General features: G+C 37.1%; 1 protein-coding gene across 1 annotated transcript in view; it reads right to left on the bottom strand.

Moving 5' to 3' along the window:
- Positions 1-231: 231 nt before the first annotated feature.
- Positions 232-23,952, bottom strand: part of STX7 (syntaxin 7) — a 33,142-nt gene continuing 9,421 nt past the window's right edge. Inside the window, exons 3-10 of the mRNA XM_087718471.1 lie at positions 15,949-16,018; positions 15,270-15,360; positions 12,368-12,505; positions 10,120-10,172; positions 7,188-7,278; positions 6,076-6,148; positions 4,271-4,353; positions 232-1,902 (exon numbers count right to left, since the gene is read on the bottom strand). Of these exons, the coding sequence (XP_087574597.1) occupies positions 1,807-1,902; positions 4,271-4,353; positions 6,076-6,148; positions 7,188-7,278; positions 10,120-10,172; positions 12,368-12,505; positions 15,270-15,360; positions 15,949-16,018 (695 nt within the window). The 3' untranslated portion in view covers positions 232-1,806. The remainder of the gene's footprint in view (positions 1,903-4,270; positions 4,354-6,075; positions 6,149-7,187; positions 7,279-10,119; positions 10,173-12,367; positions 12,506-15,269; positions 15,361-15,948; positions 16,019-23,952) is intronic.

Below are 23,952 nucleotides of genomic sequence, written 5' to 3'. Positions count from 1 at the left end.
ATTGTTGTCCATTGAGAGAAAAGGATTGCGTTATGGCAGAGACCATCTATAAAAGAGAATCAGTGTAACAACACTACCACCATCAGGACAATTGCAGTAAATTCAAATGATTCAGTATTATTTTTACTAGCCTTGTCAGGGTTCTTTTTCTGGAGTATGTTTCACCCTATGATTACTTCCTTTCAAAATGTTATGCTTAAGATATAGCAATAAAACATAAATAGCAACATATTCATTTTTAAGGTATCTTTATTTAGATTGTATCATCCAGGTTTGGCTTTAATTAACCCCCCCCCCCCCAAAAAAAAATCTTAAATCTCAAGAGTTCATACTGTAAATGCTGGTTTTCTATCAAACTGCTGTACAAAAAAATGTAACATTTATACAGTAATTTAATAAGTTTAATTTATACAGTACAATTTAATACATTTTTTTAAAAAAAGCAAAGAACTAATTAGCTGGCAAAAATAACAATTTTTTAAATTTAATTTATTTCAAAATGGCACCCAAAAAGCAGTTTTAAAAACCTTTAATCTTGAGACAATTAAACTGTATGTAATTCTTCAGAAATCAAAAGGTTTAGTACCCAAGTAGATACATGATGAGGAAACGAGGATTAATTGCTTTATTAAAAATTGGATATAAGATCTGCTGTTCCTAGTGGCAGTTGATTGAATAGTTCAAGTATAATTCAAACTGTTATTGATTGCTCTACGCAAGATCTCCCCCTTTGAGGTCATGCAAATAGGGAGCCAGATGATCTGACTATGTTTCACTCCCAGTTTAAAAGTTTCATCCACTCCTTGGGGACCCTGTGGCTCGCAGATATAAGAATGTAGGATTTCAGATCCACGACAATCCACTCACAGAGCTCCCACTGCCTCATTCAGTTGTGTTCCACAACATAACTAACAATAGTTCTCCAAAGAGAGAAGTGTAAACTATGGGCATTTGAAGTAAATGTGCAGTTAAGCAGCTATACACATTAACTGCCCATAGACTCCAAACTTCAACCACCTAAGGAGTGCATAAATTAAGGTGCAAACAACTAGTTTTAAGTGTGTCCCAAAGTCTCAACTGTAAAGTTACACACACAAATCTACATTGCCCAAGATTTCTTGTTCAATGAGAATTGGTCAGGTTTGCTGATACCCAGTATCATGTTTATACACCAAAAATGTGGAAAATTAAAAATAAAGTTTTTAAGCAAAAGAAAAAAACAGCAGAAAAACATTTTGGAAAATGATAAGAGGCATTCTCCAAGAACCTATTAGCTTGGCATGGAGTGAGCTAAATGGGCAGACCGTTCTCTGATTAATGGAATGAGCCAATGATACATGATATCTCAAAGACTGGACATACGACATTTCTATCAGAAAGACAGCTTTTGTTTTTAAAAAAACCCTGTACAGATAAAGTTGCAGTTAAATTGATATTTTAAATTGGTGTTTGACAACTGACAGCCCACATGCACAACCTTCCCTCTAGCCTTTGATCCATGTGTAAAAGGTTGACCCACTTGGTCCAATGAGCTAAAATTGTCCTCGTATGAAGAATTCCAAGTAGTTTGGCCCAGAGAAGAAATGCAAAGGAGATGTACTATATAAAAACTTGCCTATCCCAGGATTAAATATTGGTGAATTACATATAAATGATAACTTCAAATTAATCCTAATACAGAAGCCAAGAAAACTCTTGGATTAAAAATGCACCTTGTGATAAAGCAGAAATTATCAGGTTTGACATATCATTTGCTGAACAGCCTTCACAATGGGACATGACCAGAAGCCTCTGGCATAACTGATCCTATGTCTTCACTAGTGACCATATAATTAGCACAAGAACAGCTAATCCTATTGCAAGTACAAGAATGAGGATGCATATTTTCTTCCGGGACTTGCGCTGAATGAGGGGAAGAAAAAAAAGGATACTATTAGTTTAACTTTCCAAAGGTACAGAAACACACGTTTGATCATATGAGATCATTCCCTTGCTCTCTCAAATGAGTGCTTCAATGAGTTGCTTTTGCCTGTTTCAATATTGGGTTTTTATGCCCTAGATTCCCGCTAACAAATTTATTTATTTAGCTTATGACACATAGCACAGGTAGTCCTCAACTTATGACCACAATAGAGCCCATAGTTTCTTTTGCTAAGCGAGAGAAACATTAAGTGAATTTTGCCCCATTTTATGACCTTTCTTGCTACAGTTGTTAAATGAATCACTGCAGTTGTTAAATTAGTAACAGGGCTGTTAAGTGAATCCGGCTTCCTTATTGACTTTGCTTGCCAAAAGGATCACAAAAGGTGTATCACATGAACCCGGGACACTATATCCATGATAAATATGAACTAGTTGGGCAGCATTCAATTTTTGATCACGTGACCATGGGGATTCTACAATGGTCGTAAGTGTGAAAAAAAATCGTAAGTCACTTTTTTCAGTAGCGCTGTAACTTTGAATGGTCACTAAGCGAACTGTTGTAAAGTCAAGGACTACCTGTACATGGAAAACAGTAGTAAAACTATACAAAAGGAGTACATAATACTATGGTGTACATAAAATGGAAACATGTAGTCAATTTTGTAAGGCTTGAAGAATTCAAAAAGTTATATATAAGTTATAGGTTACACTTTGAAATACGTTGGTTCATGAGAATGGAACAAGTCTTCTATACTTTAATATATAGGTCAGAGGTCCAAACTCGATTTCATTGAAGGCCGCATCAGGGTTGTGTTTGACCTTGGGGAGCCAGGGTGGGCATGGTCAGCCTGACATCACTTGTGTCGGGGGGCCCTGTGATGGCCTGAACACTCTGCCAGCAAAAACAGGTTCCCGAGCTCCATTTTCGGCTGTGACGGCCTCCTGCAATCCTCTGCCAGCAAAAACGGAGCTCAGGAGGACCTTCCTGAACGCCGTTTTAGCTAGCAGAGGATCGCAGGAGGCTGTCGCAGTTGAAAACGCAGCTCAGGAGCCCCAATTTCACTGGCAGAGGCACTGCAGGCCAGTCCTTCGCTGTTTCCAGGGCAACTCCGCTACTCAGATTTAAGCATCCCATGGGCCAGATCCAACATCGGGCTTAAATGACACCCTAATCTAGGCCATTTTGCCAATTAAGCACCCTGTTAGTTGGAGAAAATCTGCTTTTCCTTCTGCATAAGCTCTCAAATGGCAGCTAGTCATTAAATGATCAAGTGTCTGACAAGGAGCACCAGTCACATTCAGGGAAAGATACTTTGCCCTATTTAAAGTCAGCCTTGACAGATGCCATGCAAAGTTGAGAACCCTATTCAGAATTTTCCAGCATTGGTGGGTGGCATCAAAATCCTCTAATTTTTGTGCCGGGTCAGATATATATTTTTTTCCAGAATCTGGATGATCAATAATCCCATTTATTTTCCACTGGAATTTTATATCAAAGTTAGTATTGTGCAGTTGCAGTGCAAGTATCAAGTGTGGGGTTGATAGAGGAAGAAGAGGCAATTGATCTGCAGTGGCAAAATTCAGACTACACAGATGCTTGACTTGCATCAAAACTTTGGCCTCCAAGGCAAGGAAGCATTGCCTTGGAAAGCCAGGGGAAGCGCAAAGGTATGCCTAATCTGAAATGTAAAATTTAAGTTCTTAGTACATGAAAAATGTCTAAAATACAGGCAGTCCACGTTTAGCATGGTAATAAAGAGTTCATTTTCTAACCAATGTCTGCATTTACAAGAAGAAAAGTCTTTGGTGTGAAACTGATTAAAGTCTGGTCAGTTTCAGACAGGTTGCACCTAGCTGGAGAGGCTTCTAATCAACTAACATCACAAAGCTGAGCTTGTTAACTTGCAGTTAGCACTCTTGAAGGTTGCACTGTCCTGCCAAGAAAAACAGCTGTGGAAGAGATAGCTTGTTTAAGCAATCTCTCTGCCTTGCCAGAGGGCAAAAAGAGGTGAAGGAATATGCTAGGTACCAGATTATTATACTAGGGAACCTTATCTGTAGAAGAGAATATGGGTTATTATAATGCAGATGTTTCATTGATATGTTACCTAGTTTGATAATGAAAAGTCTGCAAGAAAAATACCAAGGTCAGACAGTACCAAAGACCCCACAGAACTTTATTTAAATGAAAGAGCAGCAAGCAGTGATTTGGTAGTATCTCTCTCTCTTCCTCTCTGTGTCACATGTTCACTTAGCAACCATTTCACTTAATCGATAAGTCATCAGAACCAATTGCAGTTACTAAATGAGGATTATCTGTGGTACTTTTGCTTATGGTAATCTTTACCTGGTATTCGGATGCTCTCGACAACTGCTGGTTTGCCTGCTGAACGTGGACTTCAGCTGTTTCTACATTAGCTTCTATGCTATCTTTGAGAAAGGAGAAAAAGAGCATTACAATTTGTCTTTTACAATTGACATGCGTGCAGAAACATCTTGCTCTTTATATTTTTATATCCATTTTGTAGACATAAATCCCAAGAACAATTATTTGAAAAGATATTAAATTAAAAGCAAGGACAGTGGTACATGTTCCAATACAGGTATTGTTATTATTATTAGCATATGGCATTGTTACATAAGGCAGGAAACTAGAGTGCAATTGCATACTAGTAGTATGGCTGCCAATGTACCGACCCTGTTGCAAGAAATGTTCGCACACTTCCCCTAGTGCACTACAAGAGGGCGAGCTGGTTTTGCACCAGAAGAAAAACAAGCAGCTCTTCCTGTAGTGTCATCCAAGGCCCCTTCCCTCTCTGGAGTTCCCTTGCAATATAGGGTGCCGCAATCAGGAAGGTTCAGAGGATAGGAATCTGACGGGCTGCATGGAGCACCAGCTCGTCCCCCTCCACCAAAGTAGTACCTATTTTATCTATTGACATAGAACATGTTTCTAAACTTTTAGAAGTTTAGACAGAAGCTGAGGTGAGTGATGGGAACTCACTCGACACACAATGCTAGAACTCGAACCACTGGAGCAGAAACTAACTCCAGCATCATTAAGCCACTAAGCTGCCATATCTCTTCCAATACAGGTAGTCCTCGACTTACAACCATTTGTTTAGTGAGATTTGAAGTTATAACAACACTGAACAAAGTGACTTATAACCAGTCCTTGCACTTATAGCCATTGTAATGTTCCCGCAGTCCCATGATCAAAATTTGGGAACTGGGTAACGAGCATGTATGTACGATGGTTGCAATATCCTGAGGTCATGTGATCACCAGTTGGTTACTGATAAGTCAAGTCAATGGGGGTAGCTGGGTTAGTTTAATGACATAATTCATTTAACAACTGCAGTGATTCACTTAACAACCATGGCAAAAAGATTGTAACATAAGGCACCATTCACTTAACAACTGCCTTACTTGGCAACAGGAATTTTAGTTCCAATTGTGGTCATAAGTTGAGGAGTCCCTGTGCCAGATGCTGCCAGAAATGCCAATAACAGTATCCTGATACTAGGAAAATATGTATTTTCTCTCCCAAACAATAGGAATCAAGACAGCAAAACAGACTAAATACTTTAAAAGTGGAGAAGCTACACTGAATACCCGTAAACTATGGGGTGGAAGGGAGAAAAATAATCCATAATGTTCTAATTAAACCAGAATACTTCTAACAATTCTGCTATGCATCCTGATCATTTTAACTCTCTGATCTGAACTCTCTGTAAAGTAAAGCTTCAGGAAAACCTGAAAAATTCTAGGGAACAATTTAATAAATTCTAACTCTTGAATATTTTTATTCCCAAAGAAGGGGAACACCTGCTGTTACATGACGGTACCTGCACTACAGCTGGTATTGTACTGAAATTGAACAAGGCATTCCATAACCAATTGCCCCACCCATGTAATTTGAGCTAAAACTCTCATCCTACCTATATAACATGTTCCTGGTAACTAAGCTCTTTAAATCAATCTCGCTTCAGATCCTGGTGTACCAAAGTTCTCTTAATGCAAGTCTTTTTCCTAATTAATTCTAGATTTTCCTCAACTGCTGCAGCATTTGTACTTGTAAAAGCTAATACAATATAACTAGCATACCAAAACGCGGCAAAAAAGCATCTCAAAAGGTTGACTTTTACTTACCTATCACATCTCCTTGTTCATGAATCATCATCCCCAAATCTTTAAATATTTCATTTATGTCAAGAATGTCTGACTACGAAGAAAGAAACTGTATTAAAACAATGTTCAACACCGAACAATGCAATCACAGGAATAAACCACAAGCAATTTAGAGTAGAGAGAAGGAAGGAAACAGACATAGGACGGAGATGTTTTGATGAGACAGGTAGTTTGGAAGCAATTTTCAATTTATAATATGGTATATTTGAGAAAAGTAGAAAAACTACCCCTGGAGAATGTAAATTTGAAGAGTAGGATAAATATTATGAAGGGGTTACTCATTAAGAGAGATTATACATCGATAATAGTGAAATGTGTGTGTGTTTGTGTGATCTGTATCAATATCACAGGCATAAACAACCTTTGTACATTTGTGTGGATATTATTTAATTTTAAAAAATGCAATTAAAAAATCGCAAAGTACAAAGTAGAATGAATGTGTTTCAAATTCTGAATGTAAGCATCAGCATGATTATGTTCATTTCCTACCTTTTTAAAAATATAATTTTAGGCTTAATTAATTCTTCCAATAAAATCATTTAAAAATCACAGGCATCCCGAATAAGAACAGAAAAAGTACGAAGAATTCTGAGGCAATTATTCACTTCATGTTTACATCATATAATAATAACCAGGACAGAAGTATCTTAGTACCTCTGGTTCCACAACCTTCATAAAATTCGGATTTTACAAATTGCTGTACTTTCGTTTTAGCAAGTTCTCTGCTAAATGTGTGGATTACACTTAGGTGATTCTATAGCAGTATTTACCCCAAAACTGGAGAAATTCATTTGTCTTAGGAACCAGGCTCTAACTTCCAATGGGAATTGACATCCTAGCAGATCTTCAAGATTATGAAAGACCATTTTAATGGCACTGATATCCAGGAAGAAAGCAAACTTTAAACTCTTGTAAAGAAGGGAATGCTATGTGATGTTCTAAGTAATGGCATACTTATTAATTATGGGAACTAATAATTTAAAGAGCAACAAGTTCTATCTTGAGCTGTTTTAGTTCATGGACATAATATAATAAATAACATCTTGTTCTTGATCTCATCAGCCAGTGCTCACCTCCAGCTGCCTGATGGCCGATTCTCTTTCTTCAATGAGCCGAAGGTCATCTTCTGTGATTTCTTCATCTAGTACTTGGGTCTGAGGTTGGCTTTGGGTTAAACATACACAGAACACATTATGCACTACACATACATAGTACATTATACATTATTAGGCTGTTATATGTGGAAAAAATATATACTGACTGCATTAAAAGAGATAATTCAGGAGATCTGTAACCTCAAAGTAAATAATGGTTGTAAGCAATCCTCCCAATATTCCTACTTAAGATTTTTTTTGTCTTTTTTTTATTCCAACTACAAAATACTTCTTAAAGGGTTCCTCTTAAGAAATTTTGAGATGCATTTTGGTAAATTGCAATCCTATAGATCGTTCAATGGAAGCAAACACCACCATTAAATTAACTTTTATGTCGTGAGGAGACTAGGTTACAGGTACTGTGTTTTCGCCAAAATAAAACAGCGTCATATTTTCTTTTGACCTCCGAAATAAGCGCTTGGCCTTATTTTGGGGGAGATCTTGTTATTTTTTAGGTGCAGGAGGCGGCAAGCATGGTCACCTCATGGCTGCTGCTGTGTTGCAGTATTTTCGGGGAGGGCTTATTTTAGCACATACACTCAAAAGCCCGATTGGCCTTATAATCCAGGGAGGTCTTATTTTCAGGGAAACACGGTAGTCCTTGAGTTATGTATATAGTACAGCACCACAGTCATAACTTGTGATGATTGTACAGCAACGACTGAATGAAATCATGACTATTATTACATATCATGATAGTATACTATCCATGATTCTCCTAGATGTTCGGTTTGTATACTAGAGGATTCATGGGAAGAAGGCAATGCCCTTTTACAGTTCATCTGTCACTCCTATCAATCCTCCAATTTCTCTTCAAATTGCAGACAATAATGACAGGAGACAGACTATTCAAACAGGGACTTTCGAACAATGCATATGAACAATGAGATAAAAAGTCATTAATTCTGAAAAAACAGAATAACAAGTTAAAACCACAGTGTACTTTGTAACACAGTAGTGTTGTATTATTGTTGCTTATTAGAGATGCAAGCATTTATATCTCTAATAAGAAGCCGTGGTGGGGCAGTGGATAGAATGCACTATTGCAGACTAAATCCTGCCTTCCACTGTCAGGAGTTCAATCCTCACCGGCTCAAGATTGACCCAGCCTTCCATCATTCAGAGGTCAGTAAAATGATTCTTAGAGAGTTCTGTAAAGTGCTATGAAGTGGTATATACAGTACTGTGCAAAGGTTTTAGGCAGGTGTGAAAAAATGCTGTAAACAAAGAATGCTTTCAAAAATGGAAGTGTTAAACATTTATGTTCAAAAATGAACAAAATGCAATGAATGAACAAAAGAGAAATCTAAATCAAATCAATATTTGGTGTGACCACCCTTTGCCTTCAAAACAGCAGCATTTCTTCTAGGTACACTTGCACACAGTCTTTGAAGGAACTCAGCTGGTAGGTTGTTCCAAACATCTTGGAGAACTAACCACAGATCTTCTGTGGATGTAGGCTTTCTCACCTCCTTCTGTCTCTTCATGTAATCCCAGACACACTCGATAATGTTGAGATCCAGGCTCTGTGGGGGCCATGCCATCATTTCCAGTACTTCTTGTTCTTTTTTACGCTGAAGATAGTTCTTAATGACTTTGGTTGTATGTTTGGGGTCGTTGTCTGCTGCAAAATAAATTTGGGGCCAATCATATGCCTTCCTGATGGTATTGCATGATGGATAAGTATCTGCCTGTATTTCTCAGCATTGAGACCACCATTAATCCTGACCAAATCTCCAACTCCATTTGCAGAAATGCAGCCACAAACGTTCAAGGAACCTCCACCATGCTCCACTGTTGCCTGCAGACACTCATTATTGTACTGCTCTCCAGCCATTCGATGAACACACTGCCTTCTGCTACAGCCAAATATTTCAAATTTTGACTCATCAGTCCAGAGCACCTGCTGCCATTTTTCTGCACCCCAGTTCCTATGTTTTCATGCATACTTTAGTCGCTTGGCCTTGTTCCCACATCGGAGGTATGGCTTGTTGGCTGCAACTCTTCCATGAAGACCACTTCTGGCCAGACTTCTCCGGACAGTAGATGGGTGTACCTGGGTCCCACTGGTTTCTGCCAGTTCTGAGCTGATGGCACTGTTGGACATCTTCCGATTTCGAAGGGTAATAAGCTTGATGTGTCTTTCATCTGCTGCACTGTTTCCTTGGCCGACCACTGCGTCTACGATCCTCAATGTTGCCCGTTTCTTTGTGCTTCTTCAAAAGAGCTTGAACAGCACATCTTGAAACTCCAGTTTGCTTTGAAATCTTTGTCTGGGAAAGACCTTGTTGATGCAGTATAACTACCTTGTGTCTTGTTGCTGTGCTCAATCTTGCCATGACATGAAGCTGTCTTTCACAACCTCACCTTGGTAGCAGAGTTTGGCTGTTCCTCACAGTTTTACACCTCCTACACAGTTGTTTCTGTGTCAGTTCATCACTGGGTGTCAATCTATGTGTGACATTGATGATCATTAGCATCTTTTTGGTATAAGTGGTTGATCATACACCTGACTATAATCCTACAAAATTCCCTGACTTTGTGCAAGTGTACCTATGAGAACGGATGCTGGTTTGAAGACAAAAGGTAGTAACATCAAATATTGATTTGATTTGGATTTTTCTTTTGTTCGCTCACTTTGCATTTTGAAAATTGACAAAAATAAACAATCCTTATTTATATTTCTGAAAGCATTCTTTGTTTACAGCATTTTTTCACACCTGCCTAAAACTTTTGCACAATACTGTAAGTCTAAGTGCTATTGCTATTGTAATAAAATTAAACACAGTGTTTTTTTCATACTTTAATTTATTTTAAGTGGAATGATTTTATATTCTATCACTTTTCTTACCTATCCCAAGATACAAGGGTTCCTTCTTTGTAACTTTCTTCTGGGGCACCACCCTGTCAAGCGATATAAAAATAAAAACGTATAACTTTAGAAGAGAAGTCAAATGTACTTCAATACTCACCAGCAAGAGTTCAGCACTTAATCAGATAAAAGAACAGATCAGGAGGCCTGAACTAGTTCTAAATTAAACTCTGATATAACAAGAAGAGATCAAGGGGGTCTATGAAATGTAATTCTAGAATCTGATATTAGAAGATTTGTGTACTGCAAGCATTCAACACTGTGTCATGCCCAACACTGTGTCATGCCCAAATCCAAGCATAAAAGTGATTTAGAGTATGGCTTAATACAGAAAATTTAAAAGATAAAAAAAATGCACCTAACATCTTTCTGATGTTAGCCATAGTCTAAAATAGGTATTAGACTATTAAGCCATAGTCTAAAATAGGTATGAACATGTGTGAATTTTAATAATGAAAACTGAAAGACAGAGAATGAAGGCAAAACAGAAATGGGACATCATGGACGTTGGAGATTAGCCATTCCCATGGATTGGGAATATTTCATTTTCCTATTTTCAGAAAACAAGAGTGGGTATCTGTCTAGAATATCAGATAGATCTTATAATGCACACGGAAAAACAACTGGGATAAGGTTAGATGCAACTGCTTACAATAGTAATATAAAATAGGAACTTTTGTAGATTAAAGACTAAATTGCCTTTTCTGATTATTGTGATCCTGAACACCCTTCAGAGATGGTTGGGACATTCCTCTAAATATTATGAGATCAGTGCAAGAGTGATCCAATTTTAGATTTTCTGTTCTGTCCACAGCAGCAGTTTTATCCCATATCCCAATCTTTCATAAAGGCTTTTTAGGGTAGAGAGGAGGGTGCAGAAGGTTGTATGGGATGAAGAGATTAAAACATTCTAACAGTTTTAAATTCACCTATAAGGATTAAGCTAATACACTTCCAAGTTCAGTAATACTGTATTTCCCCAAAAATAAGACCGGGTCTTATTTTCTTTTAACACCCCCCCCCCAAATGGCTAGGGCTTCTTTACAGGAGTGGGGTGTAATTATTGACTCAGCTCATGGTGGTGGCACCAACAGCCCCACACAGCAGGAGCCCTGTGCCTGCCCACTTCTTCTGTGGCCACTTGCTGCTGCTTGCATGCGTCGCCCCTGGCCTCCATTTCGCCATCCAGAAAGCCCTCTGCAGCTGAGAAACGGGCTCTGGATTGACCCATGTGTTGCCCCCTGGCTCCCGTTTTCCATTCAGATTCACCCGGACCTCTTTTATCAGCTACAGATGCCTTCCAGGAATCCCTCTGCAGCCAATAACAGAGCTCAAGATTGATCCGAGGTGGTCAGGATGTTAATTAGGGCTAATTTTGGGGGTAGGGTTTAATTTGAGCGCATGTATTCAAAAACATGATAAGACCTTTTTTCAGGATGGGTCTTTACGGGAAACACGGTAACAGCTTAGGATTCAGTGCTCAATGCAGACTTCAATCCCATAGAAAACAATAGCAGAAAGCAATGATTAGAGAGATGATTTGGTGTATTGGTTAAGGCATCGAGCTAGAAACAAAGAGATTATGAGTTCTAGTCTTGCCTTAAGCACAAAGACTGTTAGGTAACTTTAGATCAGTTACTTTCTCTTAACCCCAGGAAGACAGCACTGGAAAAACTTTTCTGAAAAACCTTGACAAGGAAACTTGTAGAGACTTGTCTGGGTAGTGTCTAAGAATCAGATATGATCGAACAGAAAAAAAATATGCAGAGAATCTTAGCGTAAATATTTAGTTAGGCAAGTGTAATATCATATTGTTGTACATTACACAGTGTTAACTCTTCTATTCAGGTGTCTGTAAATCCTACACACACACTGACAAAAATAAGGCTGAGTGTCTTCCTTTTTGGACCACCGTGCTACTGTATTCAGATCTGACTTGGGTTGCATGATTCCTGGACACAAGAAAATCTCTCGTTATTGTCTCTTGTCTCAAAATATTTATCTAATCTATAATTTATTGCGATTATAGAAGATCTGGCATATGACCAACTGTTATTGCATTTCCTAAATGGACTTTAGAAATGGATTGCACAGAAATGATATTAATACTGTACTTCATGCACTCTAAAACATAGACTGTAATGAGAAAAGAAATGGTATCATCTATTCCATTTCTTTCGATATCTTCCAGAATTAGTGAAAGTGTGGATTAATGAATTATACTTACTGATACTCTAGAACTGGCTCGAACTCTTGCTACAAATTCTCTCTCCTTCTCAGCAGCTTGTCTTTGGACCCGCTGGAAATTTGTAAGCGCTGTGGTGAACTCATTCACTAGTCGATCCTTTTGAATTCTTCTCTGTCTCTGAACAAAGAAGGCAAACAAAATACATTAAAATAATTTCATTGCAAACCAGTTCTTCAAATAATCTGCTGAAGTTTGGAGAATTTGAATTTTATACATGTTTTTCTGTTTTTCTGTTAAAATTTGACAGGCCTCCACATATAGACTGGGTTCACATATCATACGATGCCATTATATTACACCATAACATAATATATGGACCCAGAAAAGAATTGTCCTATAGAATTCCATGTCTCATTCCAACGGAAATCAAATTCCTTCTTTAAAATGAATGTCAAACTGGTCAAAATTCAGACACTATGGCAAAGTATTCTGCAATCATCTTCCCCTAATTATTTTTATGTAATTTTGTAAAGTATATAATTTAAATAAGTATATATACGTAAAAGTACACACACACAAACATATATATATATATGTATGTATGTATGTATGTATGTATGTATATACATACATACATACATACATATGTATATGTATATGTATATGTATATATGTTATATTTGTGCTGATAAATAAATAAAGGGAGACTAGTATAGATCTATTTCAAGCTATTTAGCTCTCATCAGCTAGCCATACCTTTACTGGGATTTGAACCTGGGCTATATTACATATTAGACAGACATCTTAGCCATTAGGCCACAGGCTCTGATCTGTTATCAGCCAAGCCAGGCTGATAACGGATACATATACATATACATGTACATGTATTTGTATATGTATATACATATACATCACGTGACAATGTGGCACCACGAGTTTGACACCCGTGCTTTAACAGTTCAAGATGATGCACATGGAGATTGCTTCTAATTGCTGCATCTGGGGGTAACTTGGGCAGAGAACTAACTAAAGTCATCAAGAAGAGGAGTAACAAGTCCTTCTACCTTACATACTACATCTGATAGATAGGTAAATAGGAATGCAAGAGATATACAAGAAGTCAGGGTCCCATTGATTTTGGAAGTACATTTGGTGGGACCATGTAAAAGGACCTTTTCAGCAGTAGCCTTTTCTTTGTGGAACATCAACATCCCACCCTGTTGCTTTTCTGAAAGATCCAAAAATATGATTTTATCAGAGGGCCTGGGGACCATGAATGGAGAAGGAGCAAGCAACTGTATTGCTGCTACTGCCATGGGGGTGAAGGTTATAGGGAGTTGTGGTGACACAATGATTAGAATGCAGAATTGCAGAATGACTCTGCTCACTCCCAGGAGTTTGATGCTGACTGGCTCAAGGTTAACTCAGCCTTCCATCCTTCTGGGATCAGAAAAATGAAGATCCAGAATGTTGGTGGCAATATGCTGATTCTGTAAAACCATTTAGAGAGGGCTCTAAAGCACTATGACATGGTATATAAGTCTAAGTGTTGTTATTGTAAGTTTTTATGTTCTGGATTTTTATATGCTGTAAGCTGCTGGGGATCAACTATGTGCGAGTTGGGTGGCCATATAAATTTGTTTTAACTAACCAATTAATTAATTAAACACAATTCACTGATAAGCTGAACATCTGTTTCTCACACATGTGTGCTGGAAGGACTTAAATGAAAGAGTTTGAATAATCTAACTTCTCCTTTCTTAAAAGCACAGGAGGCTATTTACAGGCCAAACATAATGAAATCAAATGTTATGCTATGTGTCTTTTACATAAACATCCCCCAAGAGAATAGTTATCAGGAGGGATGTGCAAAACATTTCAGCCACCTGTTTTGATCTCAGAATAATACATTCACATTTCAAGGGGTTAAGTCCAATCTCACATCTTTTTTTTAATGTGAAGATTTGTTAAAATTCTTTTCCCCAGCCTAGTCAAGGCAGCAGTTGGCAATTACTGTTATTAATTTAGAAAGGGCAGAATGAGGTGGAAGAGAATACGGAGGAGAAAGCAATGGATTCAACACATACCAAGAGAAAAGGAAACTACTTACACAAGAGTGTCTACTAAATAAATTATTGCTGTTTTGAAAAGCTTCTATGCTGCAGGGAACTTAAGCGTGTATTCTGATAATGAACTGCAGTTAAAGCTCATAGATGATGTGTTTTCTTGTGGTTATTCTTGAAGTTAAGAAACAGTATCAAACCAGAGACACTCACACCAGCAATTCATTTACATGCTCAAACAAGAACTTCACTTACAATATCACAATAAAGATTCAGGAGGAGACATGCCAAACCTGATATCAGATCTGTATCCTTACATCGTAAGGACTGTAAGGATACAAGCAACAAAGTTATAGTCATACAGTCATAAGTGGGAGGAGATGGATTAGTAATTACTATTAATTTTCACGTTCCTATCATCTATCTCCTCCCACTTATGACTGTATGATTATAACTTTGTTGCTTGTATCCTTACGATTTATATTGACTGTTTCCTAGTAGGATTTGATTGCTTATTTGTAACCTATGACTATCATTAAATGTTGTACCTTATGATTCATGATGAATGTATCTTTTCTTTTATGTACACTGAGAGCATTTGCACAAAAGACATTCCTTGTATGTCCAATCACACTTGGCCAATAAAGAATTCTCTTCTCTTCTATTCTATACATGGCTATTACAAACAAACAAAACGAAGCTGCATTTTCATGAAAACATTAAAAGAAACAGTCCAAACAGTTCAGAAATATCTAGCTTCTTAATTATGACAAATACACCAACTTCTTTTAATATGTTTTGCTCAACGCTTCCAGGCACATACCACAGACAACTTTATAAAAAACAAAATATTTATACAAACACTACATTCCTATTACCTGCTCACTTATTGAAGGCAGAATTCCAAATTCTTTTATGTATTTGTCTGTCTCTTTGGCAAGTTGGTTTGTATATTGCTGCTTTTGTTGCCTGGAACAGAAAGTTACAGGTAACTTGCTGGGTTATTTTACTAACATTGCTGTATAACTATCAACCGTCTTTAAGATAAACCTTTGGGAAATAGATGTTTATTACTCAATGTGTCCAAAATAACTCCTGGCTTTAGTTCAATGCAAATGAAGAACAGAGAATTGAATAGTGCTGGAGCAGATTTCACTTCATAAAAAGAATAGTTATTGACCACAATTGGTGACATAAACTCCACAAAAATTTTTTAGTATTTGCTACACAAATAAAATCTTCATTTTAAGTTTGTTGCAGTTTGACTGCAACATTCAATAATAAATGTCAAAGATAGCAAATGTGTAGTTCAAATTTTCGGAATCAATTTGATGGCTTTTATTAGTTCAATACTGGGTTTTTTTGTTTCCATCTGGCTATCTGGCAATGCCAACAATATACTTGATGTATTAACATGTCAATAAATGTTCACTCTCTCTCTTTCTCGTTTGTTCTCAAATGTTTTCAAGATGCTGAACACTTTGATAAGACCCCAGAACTTATTGAGAAGTTATCTACAATGCAACCCAAGGAAAGGTAATCTCATGAAGCACTTACAGCTGTTGCCGCAATTCATGTGTGTCTTGTGGGGTTCCAAGTTGATTCAGCACTCTTTGTATTTCTGCAGCTGTTTGGGGGTGGGGGAAAGAGATAGAGATTTTGTAAGTGATACAGTTCCACCACAATGACATGCATCCCTAATTGAAAATTAAGAAATACACACCAGTTAATAGGGTTAGGGAAAATCCAATTCAACACAACTATTGTGATACACGTGTACACTATATAAAATGGATCACGGTAAAACTGAACCAGTGAAAGCTGAACTCTTTCAAATCACATTTTAAAAATCTTTTAGCACTTTAAGTAGAACTGATGCTACACAAATACCAAATGCTTAAGAACATTCTCACTTGATATCAATAATCTCATATCTTCAATCTTATGTTAAGAGAACAAGTAATGTACATCAAAACAAGTCAACCAGAAGGTTTATAACAAGGTACAGATTATTCCTGTCTGTATTATTTCATGAATAATGAATATACTACAGATGTCACAAATATTGGCAGAGAAAAGATTTTAAATCTAGTTCTTAACCCCCTAAAATGTAATGAGATTATTTATAATTTAACAACAGGAAAGAAGGATTGTATGTGGAGATGACCTACTGTTGTGATTAGGAATCCTATCTTAAAAAATCAAAAACTTCATCCAAATGTACACAAATTATGGGATATGCTCATTAGAATTAACCCTTTCCACATACATCAATTGGTACATGAAATCAAGAATGAAAAGATTTGTATTTTGTAATCACACATATGAAGGGGTAGTTAAGTTGAAATGACACATCTATCAATTGTCAAGTAATCATTTTTTACTTTTCAATTTAGATTTCACTTATTCTAGTCCTGAAATTGGTGTAGTCTTCCTCAAACTGATGCTCACCAGTTGTGTTAAATTTGAACACTAGACAGGTACTCTGAAGGCAGTGAGAACCAGAATAAATGTACTCAAGAATTCAACATGGCTAACATACATCCTGGAAAATTAGTATGAATTCGTACCATCAATCCAGGCCATTGAATACGTGATCTGCAAGGGGTGGGGATGGGGAATATTGTTCAAAATATCGTAGGTTTATGAAACTATATTAAACATATTTTGTGCTATGATTGAAATGAAATTTAGCAGGATTTTAGTAGTTCGTATTTAAATGTGAATTTAAAGTATTTTCAGTTTTACAGTATTTTTTAACTTTAAATTATTTATTATTAAATTTATTTGGTATACAGACCACTAGCACATTTTATGAGTGATTGCCACTTGCTGGCCATTTTTCTTTGGTCTTAGAGATTAATTCCATGTCAAAATTCACCCAAGAAATATAAAGTTCTAGTAAATGAATTCAGAGCAATTAAAAATAATTAAAGATCAGGCTAAATTACAAGGAAACATTCTATTTGTTAATTTAGCAGTCTCTCTGTTGATGTGAACCAATAGGTGCCAGTATCTAACTGGACTTATAGCCTGATTAGCATTTGGATGGGAGATCTCCAGGTGATATCAGCAGTGTAGGTGAAGTTGGAACATCCAGGTGGCAATGGCAAACTACTTCCCAGATGTTGTCAACTAAACAAGGATGTCAGGAGTGGAGCTTGACTTGAAGGAGATGTTATCATTTATTCATGCAGTAGATTGATTGAAAATGTGCCATTAATTAGTTACAGTAAATCTAGTTAAGGTGGACTGAAAGCCAGCTTCTTACAAAAATAAATTATAAACTACGTATATCCTTACACCTCTACCCTTTTCTCCCTGACTTCTACTATGTAACGTTAACGTTTGAGATATTGGATGGGCCCCTAAAATGGAGAAAACTCAGTAAACCAATTATGTTTTTGTTGTTGTTGGTTGCAAAGTCGTGTCTGACCCATCGCGACTCCATGGACAACATTTCTCCAAGCCTTCCTGTCCCCTACCATCCTCTGGAGTCCATTTAAGCTCATGCCTACTGCTTCGGTGACTCCATCCAGCCACTTCATTCTCTGTCATCCCTTTCTTCTTTTGCCCTTAATCTTTCCCAGCATTAGGCATTCTCCAGTGAGATGTTTTAATTGATTAAAGAAAAATCAAAGAACTATGCTGGATTAGAACAGGGTGGGCAGCCTGTTGTAGTCCAAATGTCTTGAACCCCCATATCAAATTAGCATGGCCAATGGCTAGAGAATGAATCTGCAACAAAAGCCACCCTTGCTTACAAATACTGTATAATCAAGGCATCACCTAGTGCAAGAATTGTCCTCAAAAGTACATCAAGAAGAATATAGAAAGAAAAGTGGAATGGTGGAAGTGCTTAACTTTACTGTAAATGATGCTGATTTTTTAAAACCATGTCCTTCTACGACTAAAATGATGATACACTGATGAAATATTTTGCAAAAATAAGTGCTGTCACTCAAGCAGCAAAAATATTATTGATCAGCATGGAACTATGAAGGATAAAGTCCTTAAAAGTCAAACTACAAACTGTTGCTCCGGAGAGGTTTCATAAACTTTCACACTATACCCTACAGATAAAACTGGAAAAAAAAATCTAAGGAATGATGGCTTGACATTGATCACATATAAAACAGTTTTGCATCATTACTATTCCTTTGTTCTGCAATGGGATAAATAGAGAAAAAAATAATGTTTTATAATGTTACTTTTAGAAGATGTCAATGATGCTCAGGGTCACAGAACACTCTACATTAAAGATCATTATCATTTTATTCCTATACTACAAGGAAGAACAACCATTAAGCTAGTAACTAAGACATTTCTAAACCATAAGTTAATTAAATTGAAATACATTTGGTTATTTTTTTTTAGATAATATGGTTGTCATTTTATAAAAAGGTTTCCTGTCTTTTGATCCACTTAATAGGTTATTATCAACAGTAATGACCAAATTCACATCTTGAACTAATATAGTGAATAATTGCCTGGGTTGGCATAAAACCGTGATGGCAAACCTATAGCACACGTGCCACAGGTTGCATGCGGAGCCATTTCTGAGGGCACAGGAGTCGATGCCCTGTCAGCTCCAGTGCGCATGTGCATGCTGGCCAGCTGATTTTCAGCCTTGATTTTCGGCCATTTTTCGCCCTCCAAAAAACCGCCTAATGTGTAAACTGGAAGTTCAGGAACGGACTTTCAGTTTGCACATTGGGCTATTTTTTGCTCTCTGGAAACATCAGAGAAGCCTCCTAAAGCCTCAGGAGAGTGAAAAATGGATCTACTGGGCCCACTAGAAGTTGGAAAACATGCTGTTTCCACCTCCGGAGGGCTTTGGGGGGGGCAGGGGAAGCCGTTTTCACCGACCCCAGGCTCCAAGAAAGCCATGCATACATGTGCGGGGCAAGGGGGTCATGTGCACATGTAGTGGACACATCATGGGGGTCATTAAATTATGGGAGGGGGCACGAGCACGCCCGATAGTGCACGTTTTTGGCACCCGTAGCGAAAAAGGCTCACCATCACTACTATAAGCTATAATACTAAGCTATAAACCATAGGAATTAAAGTTTACTACATCCTCAGTCAATGCATTATGAACTCATCAAGATATGTGAACCATATGAATATGTTCATTTTTATTTTCTAAAATAAGAATATTTTAGTACATCAGGTTACCACCAGCAGCTAAAAGGAAAAGAAGGCAAAGAACTAGGCAAAGAAGCATTCTATAGTGGTATATGGGAAAGACTTTGAATTATGGGTTAAAGAGATGCTGCCAAGGGAATGGTCAAATAAGAGAGAACATAGCCCAGAGTTGAACAATGGGCAGAGCAAAAGGCTCAAGAGGGACCCTCCCTAGTTTCTCAGGCTGTCAAGATGGCAGGAAAGTTGTACTTTCACATTTGCATGATTCTGTTAATATAGCTTTACAAAAATAGCTCATCTGGTCATGTTTCCTGTCTGGTTTGCCTCCTTAATTTTACTGATTTCTTCTTTCCTTTGATAACCATGAAGTCTATATGTAGTTTAAGAGCAGATTTTATTAACTGAACATTATAAAAATTATGTTTTTATGACCAGAAATAACATACAGGGGATTTGCATTATGTAATAATTATAACAACTCCCTTGCTAGCTACATAGCATCTAAGTATTATATGCACAGAATGACTATTCAATTAAGAGGAAATAATTATACTATCCATCTTGATCCATCTTAAATACAAATAAACCATAGTTTTGTGGTTTCATTGATTCATGTATTTTTAAAGATAAATTGCTAGTGTTAATTTCATGGTTAGTGTTCCATGACCCTTGAACTGAATCTTGTTCTATCGAGAATGATTCAGAAGTTAATAAATCACAGTAGTAAGGTTAGATACAAAACTGTGTCAACATCATAATCTAATTGCCTGTGTTTACTCTCCTGTTATTCCTACTGAAGAACTTTTCCACTTTTGGAGTTCTGAAGTTGAAAAAGGAAAGAATTCAAATGCTCAATAGTGGGTGGGAGGGCGAGAACTGTTAGTGGCTAGGTTCAAACAATGTTCTATTATATTTTTAATTAAGGAGATCCAGTTGATCAATATGTGTCAGATTTATGTTAACCCAATGTCATTCTATGTTCCTCAATCAGGGAGGAACACTCTGTTGCCTTCCAGATGTCTCAACTCCTGGATGTTGCAACCTCCACTCTTTCTAATCATAAGTGATGCTGGCTGGTCCCACACGAGTAGATTACTACAGGCCCTATCATTTCTCAAAGCGACTGTCATGTAACAATTTCCTTCCTTTCATTTATTATTACCACCAAAGATTGCTCCTCACTGCAAACTCTTTCACAGTAATGGAATATATGGCAGAGCCTATGAAGTAGTTGTGTTCATCTTGGATTCTGATAGTTGTTTATAGTTTTATCCTGATTTCCAACTGTATATTTGTTGTTATGCTGTTTGGGTAGCTCACAACAATTTAAAAAGGCAACCCAGAATCATTACAATGAGATGGGTTGCCTTGCAAATCTAAATAAATAAATAGCAATCAATTCTAGAGTAAACTGGTGTGTTACAGATATTTTGAACTAGAGCTTCTACATGATTGGCCAGTGGGAGTTAAATTTCAAAATGTCAGAACTAAATTGCTTTTTCAGTGGAAAGGATCTTCGTATATCTTGTCTTCTGCCCACAATTTCACCACACAAACAACAAATCTCCCAAGCAGTTTGGATGTTATTTGCACGTGAAATAAGAATGAGTCATATTGGTAAATATTTACATGTCCATGTATGAAAACAAATGGGGCAACTCTGATTTAAATAAAATGTGGTTGAAGGCAAAGGAGAAGGTAGAGCAAATGAAGCTTAACAAATACTTTTAAACATATACAGGTAATCCTTGGCTTACAACAGTTTATTTAGAAACTGTTTAAAGTTACAATGGCACCGATAAAAGTGATTCATGACCATGTTTCACACTATGTCCTTTGCAGCATCCCTGTGGTCATGTGATCAAAATTCAGACCCTTGGTAACTGACATGCACCTATGACAGCTGCAGTTTCTAATTTTCCTAGGAGAGATGAGTGCGGGCCATCTTATGGACAATTCATTCCGACCGCATCCGGACCGTCAGACCCGGGGAAAGGGCCCTGCAGTGGGGGATAGTGTTGTAACTCAGCAGAAACCTGTGAGTTGTTTCAGGATGCAGGATAATGAGCAGTTGCTCGTTAGGGTCTTCTCCTGCAGATAAAAGACTGATGGTGCCACGCCTTAGTCGCAGAAGTCAACGTCGTCCGTCCGTTTGTTAGTTCCGTTCCATTCCTGGTCTAGTTCGTGTTCATGATTCAAGAAGCACTTGGATAAGTGATTTGCTTTATGTAAACCTGGTTTGCTGTGAGAGTTTGTTTTTGTATTTGCTGTGTAACTTTTTGCCAGAAAATTTATCTATGTTTATTTTGGGCTTGCAGCCAGCTTGAGCTGGGACTGATAAAAATATTTCCTTTGAAGCTCTGTCTGGCTGTCGTTTGTGAAAGAGCAAAGAGGGGGGTCAGAACACATATGTATGAGGGGAACCTTTACCTTTTTACCTTTTTAAAAAACGGGAGTTCTTACATTACCAGCACAATACCATTCAAATGGAGGAGAGATTCACACTATTCTTTTGAATAGACACAATTTCTAATGAAACAATGTCCCTATTTAAAAATCTATACAAACCTGGTGGTTTTTTTAAATCATCCATTTTACACACACACACACACTCCTTGCTACTTGAATATCCTTCTTTTCCTATTAAAGTTTGGCATTCAACCATGTTGCTATCCTAGATTTTCAAAGCTGTGAATAATTTTAGTGAATGCTTCACTAATTCATTAATTCCATTCTAAAATTATTCTGGGCTTATTATGCATATGAATAACAAGCTGAACAATGACGCTTTCAAGAATAGTAGAGAGACCAAGGATGGACTGATATGGATGGCATATTGAACAAAAACAATTGTTTTTTTTTATTATGAGATTAAGAATAGCTTGCTCCCAGGATTATACATCTGCTCTTCCTTCTACCATGTGGCCACAGAGATACCGGAAAGCCTTCATTACATGATAAAATTTATCACAGCTCACCAAGTCATTTGAAGCCAGATAAATGATAGTTTGCTTAGGTGGTGGATATAAGTAAACTTCAACAATTTATGAATCTGGTTTGTGATCACTTATTGTAATCAACCAGTTTAAAATGCAGTTGGTATGATAATTTGTGGTTAGTCCAAAACAGAATTGAACCTTTTCGCTTTCCTTCTGACAAGGTTTCAGGAGAATATGAGGAAGTGTATGAGATTGTAAATCTTTTCAGAATTAATTTTGAAGGTGCTACAGAGAATTCTACAAACATGAATGTCTCCCCCCAGTAGAAGTGGAGCTTTGAATTCAGGCTAGGAAGAGGACTTGCTAAATCTACACAATATATACACAATGAAGCATTTTTAGAACATCTCTTTGTGAAGTATGCCAACCTTTCAAAAGGAAAAGCATGTGTGATGTGTGAATAATTTATTGTCTAACTTTTTAATCCATTCTAAAATGATCATGTTAAAGTAAAAAGATTTCTGAACACATCAGTATACTGTGAGGACCATGAAGAGTTGTTACATCTCCAGAGTCCAGTGCTGCTTGTTCCAGAGATTGAAGCAAAAGCAGAACTACTTCTATTGTTCATTTTCTTAATTAAACACATACTCTAGCTGGACAGATCCCATTTCAGTTCCATGTGCATTGAGAGAGACAGCATTATGCACAGTATGTTTATGGAGATTCTCAGTCAGATCATGGTTGTCCCAAAGGTGCTTTTTCAAGAGGCAACTGGACTTTCTGATTTTTCTTTGAAGATGTTTTGCTTCTCAGCTTCTGACTGGAGCTTAAGAAGCTTCTTGGATGAGAAGCAAAACGTCTTCAAAGAAAGAACAGAAAGTTCAGTTGCTTCTTTAAAAAGCACCTTTGGGATGATTATGCACAGTACTTTATTCTGTACTATGGTTCCAAATGAGTTGCACTTAAGATATCCATCAAGGCTTGACAAGTCCCACTTGGACAAGTTTCTCATGCCTCTGGTACTTTCACATCAAACTGCTGTGGCCTGATTTAGTTTATCTGAGTACTATCTCTTGTTTCAGGAGCCATCATCTCTTGTTGTGAGAGCCATTATCTTTTTCTTCTTTGAACTCTTAATTTTCTTTAGGTTTTGGGAACGAAAAGTATAAACCTCATACTGATACCTTTTATCATATTCATTTCACCAATTAATATGAAGCATAAACATTCTTGCAATACTTCTTCTCTTTTAACAAGAGTTTTGCTTTTTCTACTTTTAAAATATATGAATACCTGCCTTGAATTAGCACCATCATTTAAAACAGCAAAACAAAATTTCTGCTTATAATTTCCTCCCAGAAGGTTTAATAACAGGTAATAAGAGAGGAAATTGAATGGCATATATTCAAGTTCTGCATGAGGAAAAGATGTTTCCAGGCCAATTTTGTCCTCTGCAGTGTTTTCTTAC

This window comes from Thamnophis sirtalis, unplaced genomic scaffold (assembly GCF_051295495.1).
Source record: "Thamnophis sirtalis isolate CommonGarterSnake01/CBP01778 unplaced genomic scaffold, rThaSir2_p1.2 scaffold_6, whole genome shotgun sequence".
NCBI lineage: Eukaryota > Metazoa > Chordata > Lepidosauria > Squamata > Natricidae > Thamnophis > Thamnophis sirtalis.
This window is presented reverse-complemented; position numbering and strand designations above follow the sequence as displayed.